General features: G+C 42.0%; 1 protein-coding gene across 1 annotated transcript; it reads left to right on the top strand.

Annotated features, from left to right (window-relative positions):
* Positions 1 to 1,175: 1,175 nt before the first annotated feature.
* On the top strand, positions 1,176 to 17,004 carry CASP3 (caspase 3). Its single transcript, XM_082482363.1, has 8 exons — positions 1,176 to 1,240; positions 6,085 to 6,281; positions 7,576 to 7,668; positions 11,032 to 11,156; positions 11,662 to 11,790; positions 13,815 to 13,990; positions 14,514 to 14,631; positions 15,560 to 17,004. Exons 3-8 carry the CDS (start codon positions 7,595 to 7,597, stop codon positions 15,784 to 15,786), a joined length of 849 nt encoding a protein of 282 aa, XP_082338489.1. The 5' UTR covers positions 1,176 to 1,240; positions 6,085 to 6,281; positions 7,576 to 7,594; the 3' UTR covers positions 15,787 to 17,004.
* The last annotated feature ends 389 nt before the right edge of the window (positions 17,005 to 17,393 follow it).

The following is a 17,393-nucleotide window of genomic DNA, read 5'->3' on the forward strand; positions in this document are numbered from 1 at the left end:
ATCAAATTTTCATCTTGCGCTCCTACAAGGAGAAGTAGCTTCTACAATTAAGATTTCAGGCATTTTGCGCAAAACGCAGGATATTAGACCTGGTGATAAGACCTCAAAAAAAAACAGGCTAGTGCCTGTTGTGAGAAGCGGGAAAACTTAAGTTTCTAATGTTAAACTTACTCTGGCTCCTGCTACCAAAGGCCAACACACAAACACGAAACTAACCGACCTGAAAGTTGATGATGAAGCTGAAACTAGCCCTCAGCTCCAGAGGGCTGTTGCGCAAGGCTGAAGGGCAGGGCGGTAGGCAGGTGTATTCAGACAGCATTTGTCCACTGGCTGTATGATTTCCAAGCTTTCCTCATGCCATGGTGAGGGATAAACCCCGCCATAAGTGGAAGGTCCTGCTCTGACACAGTCCGGTACATCCGCGCTTATCTAGCTCGCGGAAACCTGAAAGATTGAGCTAATCATCCCCACAGATTACTGAAGATATCGATTATCTTCATAAACCACCATTCTGTTGGACAGGTTAGTTTTCTTTCAGCAGGCAGATGAACTAAAAAGACAAAAAAAGACAGGGCTTGGGTTACACCGAGTCAAACACGACAGGCGTCACGATCGGGCAGCTGTGACAGGCCCAGCTGCGCCAGGCTGCTGTGGGCTCTCCCACAGGGGTGATGCGGGGGCAGAACGGCAGCCGAAGGCCCCAGTTCTGTATGTCCCCTCTGTCCCCTGCCCTGTGACAGAGCTCACCGAGGGGCCGGGCCCGCCATGGCGGGCCCCGCGCGCCCCCTCAGCCACGGCGCCCCGCGCGCCCTCTCAGCCACGGCGCCCCGCGCGCCCTCTCAGCCACGGCGCCCCGCGCGCCCTCTCAGCCACGGCGCCCCGCGCGCCCTCTCAGCCACGGCGCCCCGCGCGCCCTCTCAGCCACGGCGCCCCGCGCGCCCTCTCAACCACGGCGCCCCGGTCCGCCCTCACGCAGCCTTCCCCTCAGGGCCGGGAGCCGCCTGGCACAGCGGGGAACGGCCCCGGAGGGTGGTTAAGGGGAAGGCAGCCCAACACCGACTCACCACCATAGCCCGCGCGCTGCCACCGTTGGCGTTTGAACAGCGTGCCGTTATGGGCGGGCGGGCTCCTCCCGCCCCGCGCGGGGAGGAGCCAGAGGGGCCGTGAGGCGACCGGGGGCACCAGCGGTCCTATCCCTCTCCCTTCGCTCCGCGTTGCGCCGCGTTCCGAGGGAAGGCAGGTGGGAGCGCAGCGCCGGTGGAGCGAGCGGGCGGACGGTACAACCGGGGGCGGCGGGCGCGGTGGCCGGGCCGAACAAAGCAATGGGGCGGGCCACGGTGCGGGTGGGGGCGGCCGCCCGTAGGGAGCCGGCTGAGGAGAGCCTTCCCTCAGTCGGGCCGCCTTCTCGTTCTCCCGGCTGCCCGCGGGGCGCCTGCCATGGCCGGTCCGGCGGTGGTGGCCTCCCGGGCGCGGCGTGAGGAGAGCGGCCGTGGGGCCCTTCCCGGAGAGAGCGCGGGGGTTCGCTTTTCCAGAAGCTTAAGGCAGACAATTTGCTCGCTTAAGCCTGTTTTTGTGGAGCAGCTGCCTAAACGGAAAGGAAGGGGCGGGGGGGGGAGGGGAGGAGGAGAGAAGAAAGCTTTAATTTTAAACTGCTTTCTGGTGTCCCTCCCATAGACTGTTAAGTGACTGGAAGCACAAGGGGCGAAAGCTGCGTGTGGATCTACCAAAATAAAGCTTTGTAGGCAGCGGGTTAAACCTCACGGGGAAACGGGCTCCGCAGCGAGGCGGTCGGTGACAAAGAGCGAGTGTGCGGGAGCTGCGGGGCGGCTCCCGAGGCGGGGGCGGTGGTGCGGGCCCTCCCCTCCATGGTGCCGACCCGGCCGGGGCAGGGAAGGCAGGCTCCGGGCCCTCACAGGCACCGTGACCCAACATCTTATAGTATATAGAAGGCCCTGTCCGAGTGGTTGTCAGTCTGTTCCCTGCTAGGTTGAAGGATAGTGCTGGTAATCTAGTCTTTTACCCTCCCGCTGGTAATTCTCTGCTTTAATTACTCTCACTACAGGAGGGACGTTGGCTTGTATCAGTGTGGCCAGCAGGACTAGGGCAGTGATTGTTGCCCTGTACTCGTCACTGGTGAGGCCCACCTCAAGTAGTGTGTTCAGTTTGGGGCCCCTCACGACAAAAAAGACATTGAGGTTCTGGTGTGTGTCCATAGAAGGGCAAAGGAGCTGGTGACGGGTTTGGAGCAGTCTCATGAGGAGTGGCTGGGGGAACTGGGGGTGTTTAGCCTGGAGAAAGGGAGGCTGAGGGGAGATAATCTCACTCTCTACAACTACCTGAAAGGAGGGGGTAGCCAAGGGGGGAGTCAGTCTCTTCTTCCAAGTAACAAGTGATAGGAAACAGCCTCAAGTTGCACCGGGGGAGGTTTAGATTGGATATTAAGAAAAATTTCTTCACTGAAGGGGTTGTCAAGCATTGGAACAGGCTGCCCAGGGAAGTGGTGGAGTCACCATCCATGGAGGTATTTTTAAATGGGTAGATGTGGTGTTGAGAGACATGGTTTAGTGGTGATTTTTGGCAGTGTGAGGATAATGTTTGAACTTGATGATCTTAAAGGTCTCTTCCAACCAAAACAATTCTATTTCTCATCAGTTGGTTTGAAAAGAAGACACTTTGCCCGTAACATGAAGGAGCCTGACAAGTGTGTTATCTGTTTTGGTGGTGATGTGGTTAATAGGTGTAGGTGAATTAATAAGCGAGGGTCCCATCTACTCTCAGAATAATTTCAGGTCTCGCTGATTTTGCAGATTAATGCTGACTAACTAAAAGTCTGTTTGCCTTTGGAAGTTCAGAGTGCTGGCCCGGTATCAGTGCTTTCCAAAGATCTCATCTAGACCAGAAGTAATGTGAAGGGCTGTCACAGTATTGGCATGCTTCCATCAGTGGTAGGAGTATTTAATAGTAGCAGTATTTAATAGTGGTATAAAGCCACACAGAAAATATAATGGTACATTTCAAATGTTTTTAGTTTTTTCCTACAGTCAGCTTCTATATTTTCCTTTCATTGCTAACTAGATAATTATCAATTATCATTATACATGGTAGAATGGAAAATTATTGATTGGCATTATCTACATTAGTATTGCAATGTGCCATGTATATATTTATGTACATAAAATACCTGTTTTGAATACTTGATGCTTTCTCTTGCAGTCATGTGAGGTGGAAAGCTCTGTCCTTTTCTAATCTTTAAGGACATGTTTTACAATACTGGTTTCGGTTTTGGACATGCATTTTAATACTGCTACAATCATTACATCGTTGCAGCTGACATATACTGAACATGTGTTGTCTTGTCTCCTGTGATTTGCATTTTTCAAGATACAGTTGGTAACTAGAGACAATTCAGTTATTTGCTTCCTTCCCTGTCTGAGAAGCTTTGGTATTATTTTTATCACTATATCATTAATTTGCCTTGTTGGCTCACAATTCAAATAAATATTGCTTTAAAAAGAAACCTGATGGTTCTTATGGCAGTGGTGATATATGATGATGCGAATTTATTTTCATAAGATCCAGGTAGAATAAGTAAATTCAGGCTGGAATGGAGTAAAAACATTGTTCTATTTATCATTTTCTTGTCAAAAGAAAAGCATTGGAACAACTGCATTTATATAAGGCAAAATATATTTTTGCTTTTATTGCTATACAGAGAGACTTTGATCATTTTTGATAGCTTGCTGGGCATAGTTCTGGACCTTTTCGAACCACTTATTTTTTACTACTTAGTACCTATAAAGATCATCATAGCATCATCTTTATATTCATTATCTCTGTCTCAGAGATTTTTAAAAGTTTTTTTTTTCAGATAAAATATTGTATAATAAGCTTCCTAAAATCTACAGAACATATTCTGCTACATTAGAAAAATGCTGATGCTCATTTCAGCTACTTGTTTTTTTTGTTTCCTTACAGTGGAAACCTCATCTTACCTAAGCTTTCAGAGAAAAGCAGAATAACAATTTTTAATTAAATTCTTAATGCATTGTCCTGATTTTTCTTTTCCCCTATCCCTAACAGCATGAGATCATCCTCTACAGGGAAATGTGTATTCTGCTTGACAGAACATGACATCATTGCATTACCTAAACCAAGATGAGGCAATTCTCAGTAGTCTGTTAGAATCAGCACTGTCCTCCAGAGAGCGTTGCTGTTACTCTATTGCTTTAAAGCAGAAAACGTACTGCTGATTAAAACATGCATTTGAGTGCCTAGCAGCAAAACACAAAGCTCTTTGTGGATATCTTTTATTCTTTAAAGTGCAGGTAACTTGGTGCGGTAAGGTGCTCAGAAACTGATGGATATTAGAGGTGAGTTACAGATTCTATTCTGAAGATAAAGCATGTGTATTTTAAATACCTAACGTATTATGCACAGTTTTTCTTCACTGTCTCTCTAGCTTCGGTAAAGACTCAGACAAGTTCCAGTTGTAATGCAGGAGAATGCAGTAAGCTCTGTCACTTCACTAAATATTTGAAACTGTAGGGCTGTGAGCTAGGCTTGAAAAGGCTTTAGCAAGAAATATTTTTATGATATGGTACTACAAAATGTGGTTTACATTTTTCAGAAACAGATACTGCAGTTCATTGTAATTGCAGGTTTTGCCATCTACTTCAAATTTTATTGTTTCTTTGGCATTGGATCAAGGACAACAGTTTTAGAGTTTTAAGGCTGCAAAAGGGTCAAGGAGCTAAGTTTTAATTTAAGGTCACTTAAATGTTGAAGATCTTTCTTACTGTTTGCAGCATGCTTTAACATTTGTGTTATAGAAGCATTTATCGGTCACAGTGTGTTAGGTCTCCAGTTTGCCTACTGAAGTCTGCTGTTCACCAGCTTACTAAAACCAGTGTCCCTAATGGGATGCAACAGTTTGATTGGAGCACACCTAATGTGAACCCAAGGCAGCCTAATGATCTACTTACCCTCCCTAATGATCCCAAAGTCTCACCAGTTGGCCAGAGAGTTGTTAGCTTTCTCTATACTTTAGCTGAGTCTTTCTCTAAGTAGTTGTTGGTAGCCCAGGCTGGCTTATATGATAGACAGGAGATGACCACAGCTCAGGTAGGCACTTAGTTACTAGTTTGGGCTAGCTGGTTCAGGTACTTGCAGCAGTGGCACTGCAGATCTTCAGAGTGCCAGACATCTGGGAGGAACACCTGGGCTTTTAGCAGAAGCTGAATTCCATGCTGACATGGCTATGTTTCTCTCAGTACACCTGCTGGCTCATTTTGATAATGGAGTTGGTATGTGATACTGTGCTTTTTTATATGGTGTGGTTCTTCATTGCTGTTGACAGACAAAGAACAAACAAGGAAGAAAGTTAACCTTTTCCCTGTCACTCCCATTAATCCCAACCACACTGAAGGGTTTGGGTTGTGCTTCTGCACCTAGTGCTTCTCCAGAAGGAACAGTGTGAGTTGCATCAGAATTGTGGGTCAGTCTGGTTGAATGTTTTCCTACCAAAAAAAAATGTTTCATTTAAAAGTGTTGAGCTGAGACCTCAGAAAAACTGAGAACGAGCCAAGGATGATTGTGGCAGGGACAGGGTTGAAAGAGGCATAGAAACTCCTAGAAGCTGGGCTCTGCTGGAGAAGGGGAACATCTAGTGTTCTTGTTGATGAAAGCCATTCTTTCCACTTCCCAGGGATCAGAAGCTCTGCTTTTCAGTTGCAGCTGGGTGAATGCACCAATTGTCACTCTAGACTAGACTTTGTTGTCAATGCTAATGCTCCCTGCCCAATGATAAGGTATAGGGCTGAATCACTGTTGTGCCACAGGTCTTAGGTACTTGAATTACCCTTGAGAAATGCTTGTCATTTTTCGCATAGGGAACTTCTAAGGCATTAGTCTTTGAAGTTAGGATGAATGAATCCAGGTCATGGTGCTAGGCAGGCAAGTTCAGCATCATAAATGTGGTTCCTGTCCCACGATACTGTCCTTAAAGTGAATTTCTAAAATATGGAGCCATAATGTATTTTAGGAATTTTATTTCTAAAATATCAAGCTTATTTGATACTTTTGTAGTTTGGTTTTCAGGAAGTTTCCTGTGTGCTGCTAATTTACACGATACAGTCCTCAAGTCTGGAATAATTTTATGAGCAAGAAGATTTAATTACATCAGTGCTCCAAGATACAAATAAATAGTAATCAGAGTAACCTTGAAGATCTTTTGAAATCACTGTTCAGAGTAACCTCGAAGATCTTTTGAAGTCACTAAAAATGTAAGTAAATGTCTTTTAAGAACCAAGGAAAGAAAGAGGGTTATACATACCCAGATTAGTGCTTCTGATGCATCAGTAAGTGTTTGCACAGAAAATGGATGTCCATGGTGTACTAGCTAGAGAATAAATATGAAGAGACCTAATATAATAATAATAATGTAATGGTGTAAGATGGCAGATACAGTTTGCCACCAAATTGCTGAAGCCTTAAATAAGAGTCTTCATCATATCTGACCAGCAAATCTTGCTACTTGCTCTGGTTATTTGTACATCCCTATTTACCATAAATATATCTGCTAAGTAAGTTTCTTTAAAACTCTTCCCTTGTCATTCCTTGTTTGTTTCTTGAGGTCTAAACACTTATTTCACTCCTGAGCATTTATTACTTTGTACTATCTGAAAATTTAACTTTATGATGCTTAATCCTTTTCTGAATCCTGAGTTAAGGGTGACTTGTGGTAATGTGTTCCATGAGTACACACAAAGTAATTAGGAGGGAGGTTTATTGCTTTTACATTTATTTCTGGCTTGGTATCAATCATTGTTTCTTGTCCTGTGTTCTGATCAAAAGTAAATAGCAGCCCACAACATAGAGTTCATTTCATCAACTATTTAAAGTTATATTGTTATGGTTTTATGTTATTTATATTGCAATTGCCTTCACATACAGCAGTTAGGATTGGATGCAGTGATGTTTCATTTGAAACGGAATGCAGAGAAATTATTAATTTCCCACAATACTGTCACCCAAAATCTGATCTTTTATGTTAGTCTTTGCACATACCCAATAACTTGTATAGCTTGGTTTTGGGTTTCAATTTCTGTCTTACAGAGATGGAAGGATCCATACATGCCACAATATTCATAATACTAAAATGCTACTAATGCATGCAGGGATATTACAACATTTTAAAGAGTGTTTTCAATGTGTTTGTCTCTTATCCTGCTTTTTGTGGGCATTTTCAATTATTTGGTCACAGGGATCGGCAGACTATTTTTCCAAGAGTTGTTTTAGAATGCAATAATTTAGAAAAATATTTCATGCTCTTCTTTCAAATATAAGATATGTATGAGTTACTCAGAAATGCTATTTTTTTGCCTACCAGTACTAATACTCCTAGGGTAAAATTATTCTGTGTGAATATCCCCTTTTAACGTTCCTGTTTTCTCTATAAATCTAAAAAATGGCTCTGATTGTGTAAGGCTTTAAGGAAACCTAACAAAAATTAAGCAATCTGAAGGTATTATTTCATATGAAAATTAACTGTCATCTGTTTCTATTTTCTTATTCAAGCTGATAATTGAGAGCCATAATGGCAGACACAGGAGATGGACCACATTCAGGGGAAGATCTGACAGATGCAAAATCTATTCCTGGTTCCAAAGGGTAAGTGAGGTACTTCTGGTTTAAGTGTTCAATTTAAGTCTTGAGGAATCTTGTGCTGTAACAGAAGGTGAGAGCCATAGAAGCAATAATGTAAAAGGAAAAGCTTTAATTATGGTAAATTGTAATAATCATAAACACCTATTAGAGTTGTTGTACTGACTTTGAAAATATACAGTGTCCGACAGAACAGGCCATGTGTATGTACAAGGAAATAAGAAGCAAAACACTTGAGGTGCAGTTAGACAAGTGGTGAGCTGTTCTTGGAAAGAGACTTTTCTGTCTCACCCTGGGCTAAATGTTCATCCTTTTCCTTGCACTGCTTATAGGGCTCACCTGCACTGCTGCTTGAGCTGACCTGCTCTGGGGTTATATGTGCAGAAGGACAAGTGCAAGGGGAAATTACAGGGGTGGAAGGGAGGAAACGCAGGCCTGTTCTTCCTAGTGACAGCTAGTTGTTATGTTGATGTAACACTGTCATCGGATTACATGCTCTCTGGGAACTTAATTTGTTTCTGAAGTAATTCTTTTTAGTATTTCAATAAAAATTATATTTAAGAGCATTACAAATGTTGTATTTGTAGAATACAATGTGATAGCGGGCCCCAATCTTGTAACCAATTACCTGTGTGCTTAAATGACAAAATTCATGCTGACTTCAACATATATGGACGGAGTGAAATTGACAGCTGTTGCAGAGTTGTGAGCTGGCATGCATGTTAAGGCAGAATTACAGCTGCGTATAGAGTCTTGGTCATCTTCTGCATTTTCAGGGCTACAAAGATGATTAGGGGATTGGAGCATCTTTCTTATGAAGAAAGGCTGAGGCACTTGGGTCTTTTCAGTCTAGAAAAAAGAAGACTGAGGAGGGATCTTACCAATATTTATAAGTACTTAAAGGGAGGGTGCCAAGTGGATGGGAACAGTCTTTTTTCAGTGGTGCCCAGTGATAGAACAAGATGTAACAGGCACAAACTTGAACATAGGCAGTTCCATCTAAACATGAGGAGGGACTTCTTTACTTTGAGGGTTGCGGAGCACTGGCACAGGCTGCCCAGAGAGGTGGTGGAATCTCCTACCCTGGAGACACTCAAAACCTGCCTGGATGCCGTCCTGTGTGTTGTGGTTTAGGCCAAATCCGCTACTGGGGACCTGGGGGACCCCAGGTGGGACTGACAGATGCTTCTCTCTACCGCTCTTCAAAGAGAGAGGCAGAGGAGGAAAAAGAGGCTTATAAGTTTAGAAGGAACTAAACTACTTTAATGAAATATTAATAATAAAAGAAAAAGAAATAATGAAAAATATACAAAACCGTATCAGGCTTCCAAGATGACAGTCACGTCACCGGCTGGCACTGGAGCAGCCCCAGGCTGGATTCAGTGACGGATGGGAACTGGATTCCGGATTTGGATTCAGGATCAGGATCACAGGCAGATGAACAGAGTCCTCCTCAGACGTCGGCCATTGAAGGAAGAGAGCTGACCCTTTGATCCCTCAGTTTTTATACTGAGCATGAGGCAGATGGGATGGAATACCCTGTTGGTCAGTTTTGGGTCACCTGTCCTGTCCGCTCCTCCGTGCAGGTGGGACCCCACTATGCTTTTCCGCTTCCGACCTTCCAACGGGGCAGATAACAAAGTTGGTTGGCCGTGGGGGTTATAGCAATAAGTATAAGCAAGAGCCTCTCTGCATACCATGCCTGGGCATCAGCTACAAACATTGGTCTTATCACTCTGGGAGAGTGAACATTGTCTGCACAATATGCTGTTAATTTCAGTAGTTAGAAGAGGCCCAGCTAAGAATTGAAGTTACTGAACAAAATTGGTTCTGTTTTACCTCAAACCAGGACACTGTGCAACCTGCTCTAGGTGACCCTGCTCTGGCAGGGGGGGTGGACTATATGATCGCCAGAGGTCCTTTGCAACCCTGACCATTCTGTGATTCTATGATTCTAGGTTTTGAATGTTTACTTGTGAAAAATCAATGGTAATATGACTTTAGGTTAGAATTCAGAATAGATCTACAATCTCAGAGCTGATCTTGCCTCTAGGTACTTAGCTCTCAAAAGATGAGATGTTGTCATTTTAGACACAGTTCTTCCTTGAATCTTTAAATTTTAAGCTTGTTACAAGTTGCACAGAAGACTACTACAAATACAAATAACTCCCTACTGTTTGGTGTTGTTGTTTTTTAATTATTTGTGTATGTGCACATTTTGTCAAACTCGAAACAAAAGTTCTATTTGGGTGCATAACTATAAAAAGCAGTTTTATTTATATTAACCTCTGGGCAAGTACAGTCTTCGTGAATCTAAAATCAGATCTACCAACTGATTTCACAGACATAACTTAAAATCATATAATGGTTTAGGTTGGAAGGGACTGTAAAGACCATCTAGTTCCAACCTCCCTGCCATGGGAAGGGACACCTCCCACCAGACCAGGTTGCTCAAAGCTCCATCAAGCCTGGCCTTGAACACTTCCAGGGATGGGGCAGCCACAACTGCTCTGGGCAACGTGTGCCAGTGTTTCACCACCCTCGGAGTAAAGAATTTCTTTCTAGTATCAAATCTAAATCTCCCCTCTTCGAGTTTAAAACTGTTCTGCCTCGTCCTGTCACTTCACTCCCCTTCTTTCCTGTTGGCCCCCTGTAGGTACTGGAAGGCCACTATAAGGTCTCCCCAGAGCCATCTCTTCTCCGGGCTAAACAACACCAACTCTCTCAGCCTGTCCTCACAGCAGAGGGGCTCCAACCCTTGGAGCATCTTCATGGCCTCCTCTGGACCTGCTCCAGCAGGTCCATGTCCTTCTTATGTTGGGTGCCCCAGAGCTGGAGGCAGCACTGCAGGGGGGGGTCTCACCAGAGCAGAGGGGCAGAATCCCCTCCCTCGCCCTGCTGGCCACGCTGCTGGGGATGCAGCCTGGGATGGGGTTGACTTTCTGGGCTGCGAGTGCACATTGCTGGCTCATGTCCAGCTTTTCACCCACCCGTTGGCCCCAAGTCCTTCTCGGTAGGGCTGCTCTCAGTCTCTCCATCCCCCAGCCTGTATTGATACTGGGGGTTGCCCTGACCCAGGTGTAGGACCCTGCGCTTGGCCTTGTTGAACCTGATGAGGTTCACTTCACAGAGGCCCACTTCTTGAGCCTGACCAGGTCTCTCTGGATGGCATCCCATTCTTCAAGCGTGTCAACTGCACCACTCGGCTTGGTGTCATCAGCAAACTTGCTGAGGGATCTTCTAAGGAACAAGTAGCAAACCTTACCAGTTTCATCGGTTTTACTAAAATAAGCTTATTTTATTATTATTTTGAAACTAGAGAAGAGAGATCAGAAATTAACACCTAAAGTTTGTCTGTTTTCTATACAGAAAGAACCTACCTGCTAGCAAGTCTATGGACTCTGGGATTCTGCCAGACTACAGTTACAGAATGGATTATCCAGAGATGGGGCAATGTATAATAGTAAACAATAAGAACTTCCACAGAGCGACTGGTAATACTTTCAAATTTTGAATTTTTTTTCCTTAACTTAGATAAATTAGTGGCATGTATTATTCTTCAAAACTAAATACACAGACCGATTTTGATTGCAATCTAAAATTAAGTGGTTTGAATGGGTGCGATTCATTTGAGTGCATTCTTCCAAATATGCTTAGAGGGAACACATTAGGGTATAGCAGTAATGGGGAGAAAAATTGATAGGCAGTACAAGTCTGTCTTACCTTTTAGTGATGATCTATCTTTTGCAAATGATATCCTTTTTATGTCTTTATATAGATAGGTAGATATAAAAATAAGGAGCCTAAATCTACAATATAGTTACAGAGAGAGGGAGATGGTGTGCATGTATAACAGTGCAATGTTTTTTCTGTTAGGGTGGATCTGGAATAATGGAATGATATTCCAGACTCATACAGGTATAAGTGAGAAAAAAGTTTGGCTCGTCAGACCATGCCATCTGTGTCACATAAAAAATAATACATTTTTCTTATGTGTAGGGATGTCACCCCGTTCAGGTACAGATGCAGATGCTGCAAGTGTCAGAGAAGTTTTTATGAAGTTGGGATACAAAATAAAGATCAACAATGATCTTTCATGTGAGGACATTTTTAAACTGTTGAAAAAAGGTCAGTAATAATACGTTCAGTGTGTGTATTAAATCAACTACTGTTTCCAAATATAACTCTAGCTCTCAAATATCTTCTTCCATGGTTCTTTTAGATGATATTTCACACCTACCAGGGGTTTATTGCTAAGGATGTCATGTACATCATAGTTTCTATGTTTGTTCATCTTTGCTGTCTCTCCATCTTTCGTGCCATGACTGTTGTCTCCGTATCCTTTCTCATCTTCTAAAGAAGGCTGGAAAAAAGGCTGAAACTTAAATGCAGACTGATCTATATTCTGACCCTGGGATCACTGAAGCTCTGTGAGTTGGAAAGAAACCTGCTTAACTGGGGAGAGGGGTTCTGCAATATATGCTTAGCGGTGTGGCCCAAGAGGGTTTCTGATCCAGGGGGAATTCTGATCGAGGAACCAGAACTGCAAGTGTGTGGACTAAGTTAATTTTTTAGAGGAACAACTTGTGGTCTGTTTGACTTGTGAAACAAAACACCCTTCTTTCAAGTGAGAGCTTTATACTACTGCTTGCATTAGTCTGCTTTCTTTGGACTTGGCCACATCTAGACTAGTAAATTAAAAGGTGTCTGTAGGTATCTGTAGCCCTGGAACACAGCTGTTCTAGTTAACTGTTGGAAGGTTCTCTGGCATGACTGTGGCTCCTGCCTACCAGCACTCTCCCAAACTTTTCGAGGTCACAGTTCAACAGTAAAAGTGTTCCAGGGATTATTCACAGCAACCAGTTAGCCTGCAGCAATCCTGTTTCTCCTTTTTTTTTTTTTTTTTTTTTTTTTCTTTTCCCTTTTTAAATGTGTTTGCTAACATAGGTGTAGGTTCCTTAGTGCCAGTTAGTGTTTATGCCAGAGAATGCTCCCAGGCATGGTTAATTTATTAGTATAGTTGCAGCCTGTCTGTTGACAGTAGCTGAAAGTGGAAAGTCAGATTTTCTGACTCAAGACCTCTGTCTTACCTGTGGTATAAGGCCTCCAAATAGACAGTGTGAACTACAGACTGCAGCCTGACTAGAGATTCCCGAAAAACAGCCTTTCCTGACTCTTCTGGATGCAGTGCTTGTCCATAGATTGTAGAAATGCCTGAGTGTGCATCACTTGAGAAATATCTAAATAGTTCAGGTTTTTTCCAGAAAAGAAATAAAGTGTTTTGGCAAGCTCTAAACAGAAGACTTCAGCTTTTGGGACTGTTACACTTTTCATCCACAAACTCTTGCATCTTCTTAAGTTTCCCACTCAGAATTCCTTTCGGATCCTTTCTTTTAAACCATGTTTGTAGCTTTTCATGTATTTTAAAGAATCATCTTGGTCCTCAAGTACAATCCCCACAATGTCAGGCAACAAAAGACATCAGAGAATATGTGTTCTGTGCTCTTTGCATACCACAAGATGGAAAAAAGTATAAATCTACAAATGCTTTATATCAAGCTTAAATGCTTTTAAGTACAAAATTCAGAGGCTTGAAAAAAATCTTTCTAGACCTTGCTTCAGGGCAAGAGTGAGGTACTAGCATTACCCCGCTCTCTCTATGTCCCTGCAGCAGCAACAACGTTCATGCTGCGTTCAGTTCTCATGTAATCCAAGTAGTTGATGCATCTCTGATTGGAACGAGAGGTAAGACTTCCCCATCCTTTCCCAAAACTCAGGGTTTCCCATCAGTCTGATCTCAGCTTACCAGACTGTTGCCCATTACTGCATGAGGGAGGTGTACTGTTCAGACTTTGAGACACTGTGGGAACACCCACTTGGTCTCCTCATGGTGTTGCTGGCCTAGTTCTGCGGCCGTATCTTAGAATTGGTAGGATTGGGTTTAATTTGGGATTCTCTGTGTCCAACCTCCTGAAGTGAAGTAGGCTGGCTCCTTTTACTAAGTGAAAACTGATTGGAGGTTTCTGAACATGGGAGTTAGTTCTTAAAGACTGCTGTCACGTAGGAAGCATCAAATATTTGAAGCTTTTTGGGGAATGCAAGAAGTTAAGATAATTCTCTCTTTTTTTTTTTTTTTTTTTTTTTTTTTTAAGTGTCTGAAGAAGACCACAGCAAGCGAAGCAGTTTTGTTTGCGTGTTGCTTAGCCATGGTGAGGAAGGATTCATCTATGGTACAGATGGCCCTCTTGAACTGAAAGCACTAACAAGCCTTTTCAGAGGTGACAGGTGCAGAAGTTTAGCGGGAAAACCCAAGCTCTTTTTCATTCAGGTGATGTACAGCTGAACAGTGATCATTAAATCAGCTGGATACTTCAATAAGAAAACCACAATTGTTTCCCATTAATTATTAGTACAAAAAAGTTAATTATTTCTAAAATTGATTTAAATGGAATTACTTTCAGAATAAGATTCTCTTCAGGTCTAAAGGTCGCACAGTCTGCCCTGTTATGGAGGCAGTATTTGTAATAGCTGAGATGGCGTTACCCTCATTCTGTGGATTAAGTAAAATCTTTCTGAACAGTATCCAGTGTTTCAGTGAGTTTCTGAATGCACTTTTGAATTATTATCTATCTTAACCAAACATGTAGTTGATTTAAATAAAAGCTAGTTACTTTTCTTCTGAGTATATCTAATGGAATTATGACATAAATTCTTGTTGGTTTTGCAGTTTTTAATTGGGATATTATTGTCTTTAAAATGGGGGGAAAAAAAATCAGTATTCTGATCATGATTGCTGCCTTTATTTCTTTATTTTTTTATTTTTGTTTTCCATTCTTCTTTCCACCAAATAGGCTTGTAGAGGGACAGAATTAGATTCTGGTATTGAGGCAGACAGCGGATCAGATGAAACAATGTGCCAGAAAATACCTGTAGAAGCAGACTTCCTGTATGCATATTCCACAGCTCCAGGTGAGAGAGAGACTTGCAAAGGAGCTTTTGTTTCTGAAATTGTATCTATATATCAGCTTGTATTCATATTGTAAATGACAATTTGCCATTGTATCCAGTCAGTGGGTGACTGCTTCATTTGTTCTCTTTCATAGAAACACAAATTTTCTTCCCTCAATTGTTTTTCTCCTCTGATTTGAATTCTTTTTGAGGTAGTTCTCAGTTCCTACAAAAAAAAACACCACCGAATCCTGAATATACATCTCTATCACTAGCAAACCCTCAAATGTTCATCTCTTATAAATTCAGTTGATCTGAGTCGTGCAAGGAATTTTAATCATTTACAGGGTTTACAGCAGGAAGTAAGAGGTATTATTAGTTCCAAGAGAACAAAACAATCTGATATCCATCGGTGCATATACAGAAGTGGGTGATAAACACCAGCATATTATTTGCCTATCAACTCTATTGCATCCTTAAACAAAAGTAGTAGTGGCAGAGTCCTTAATATGCCCTTTACATTATCAGTTAGCAGAAGTAGGTTCCAGTCTTTAAATCATGCATGTAGTTCTGAAGATAGTGACACTGAAATCCAGTTTGCATCTTGGTTCCATCTGTACTGTCACCTCTCCTTGATATATGTGTACTCTGTAAAGAGGTAGTAAGTGATTAGTAAGAACTGTCGCAGCAGAGGATAGTTTTCCACCTTTTGATTTTCTACCTACTTAGAGTTTTTCTTAGATTAGAAAAGATGAGAGGACTAGAAAAATCTTTTGAGTTGGAAATTAGGGAGATTATAAAAACTGAATTTTTCTCGGTTAGTGGTTTTGAGTTTTTATTTTAAAACATTGTTTGCTATGGGAAACAATGCATTGTTCCTCTAATTGCTCTCCTGCCCTGTATCAGAGGCTGCTACATCTGATCAATTTGACATCTCTCTCTTCCACAGGCTATTACTCCTGGAGGAATTCAGCTGAAGGCTCCTGGTTTATTCAGTCACTGTGTAAAATGCTGAAGGAACATTCAAAGAATCTTGAACTCATGCACATTTTAACTCGTGTAAATCGCAGAGTGGCAGAGTACGAGTCCTGCTCTACTCGGCAGGATTTTAATGCAAAGAAGCAGATTCCCTGCATTGTCTCTATGCTCACCAAAGAATTTTACTTTCCTTGCTAAAAGAATTTCACCTTGGAATTTTTCAGTTCATGTTTTTATCTGTAATTTATACGCAATGTTAGTATGGAATACCACTTTTAAATCTGAATTACTGTTCACTGCTGTGTGTGGCATAATGAACTGTCTCAAAATGTCCATTATTAGAGGTAGAGTATAGTATGGCTGTGTTAGAAATGCAAACTTGAGTAGCTGAAACACAGGCAAATTTGAAAGTAGTGCTCCGAGTATCTCAAAATTAGGCAGAAGAGACTGGAAAAGAATCAGATCACTTATCAGATCTATTTGGTGCTACGTTTCGCTTTGCTGAAGGGGCAGAGAAAATAAACAGTTCTTGTGAATAGTTTGGTTTCATATCTTTGCCAATAGGAAGAAGATTCAGAATGTGATATGTTTACTGATGATGGTAATATGATAGTAGTGTCGTCATACATTTCTTCTTATCTCAAGTTCTTAAAGTTTAGGTTATAAACTAACCTAAACTGTTTTTATAACTTAGGTAATAAACTGTGGAAAACAGCCATTTCATTTTTTTACAGTCAATTAGGAAGCATATTTAGAATACAGTCAATTTTTTTCCTGATCATTTTATAATTTTTCATATGGAGTATCAGGTAAAACAATGATAGCAACGTGGTAGCTGTTTCAAAATAAATTTTATATTCTGACCTTGAAGCTCAGTGACTAAGGGACCAGTCTTCCAAAATGTCTTTGTCTGCAGCTCCCTAAGGGGGAGCTGTGGGGGCATATTTTGGGCTATAAGAATTGGTGCAAAATGAAACCTACATTCTGAATAGTCTGCTTTCCTCTTTCGGGGCGGAAATTAGTGGGTTTGCTTTGTGCTGTGTGTGTACCACACTTAATCCATGTGGAAACCTGGGTTTGTGGTACTGGAGAAATATCACTTCTTAACACTGATATCAATTTGAGTTAATTACAAGACTTTAGGTAAAATATGTTAACACATAGGAAATTTATATCTTGACTCTGAATTTTGTGGAATAAGCTTTTACAAAATTGTAAAATGTTTTTGTTGATGTTTCAGCTTGTGGGAGTTGTTTTAAGCTCAAAGGAAGACAGAATGGTAAATGACTAGAGGTTGCTTGCAAAACAAGACGTAAAATTCTTTAAATTGTGTGGCGTAAACAGCATTAGCAAATTGATATTCACTTCCAGAGGTATTTGGGATTTCTTTAATTTAAATTAAATACTGTTTCCTAAATTGTATCATGCTTTTCTATGTGTATTATTTGTTTAGGATTGGATAGCTTTTGCAAATGAGTTTTAACTTTACGTCCCTCTTTCTCAGAATACTAGTTTCCCTTTCCTTCCCCATCTGCCTTACCACCTGAAGTTGAAAAGAAGCTGCCTTAAAGCATTGTATACTGTACAGCCAGGTAATAAGAGCAGTGATTGAGACGTGGGAAAGGCAGGTTCAACAGTTATGTGGAGGAGGCAATTTTAAACCTTGTAGATGAGGTCTCTGCTGACTCCTGCTGAAGAGGAGGAATCTTGTCCCTCCCTTGTCGAAGTGTTTTGAGAGAGAGGGTTAGTCTGTTTTAACCAATTGAAACTTCAGTTCCAGGCAGATTTATTACCCACACTTCTGT

This window comes from Vanellus vanellus (assembly GCF_965231255.1).
Source record: "Vanellus vanellus genome assembly, chromosome: 4".
NCBI classification, from domain to species: domain Eukaryota; kingdom Metazoa; phylum Chordata; class Aves; order Charadriiformes; family Charadriidae; genus Vanellus; species Vanellus vanellus.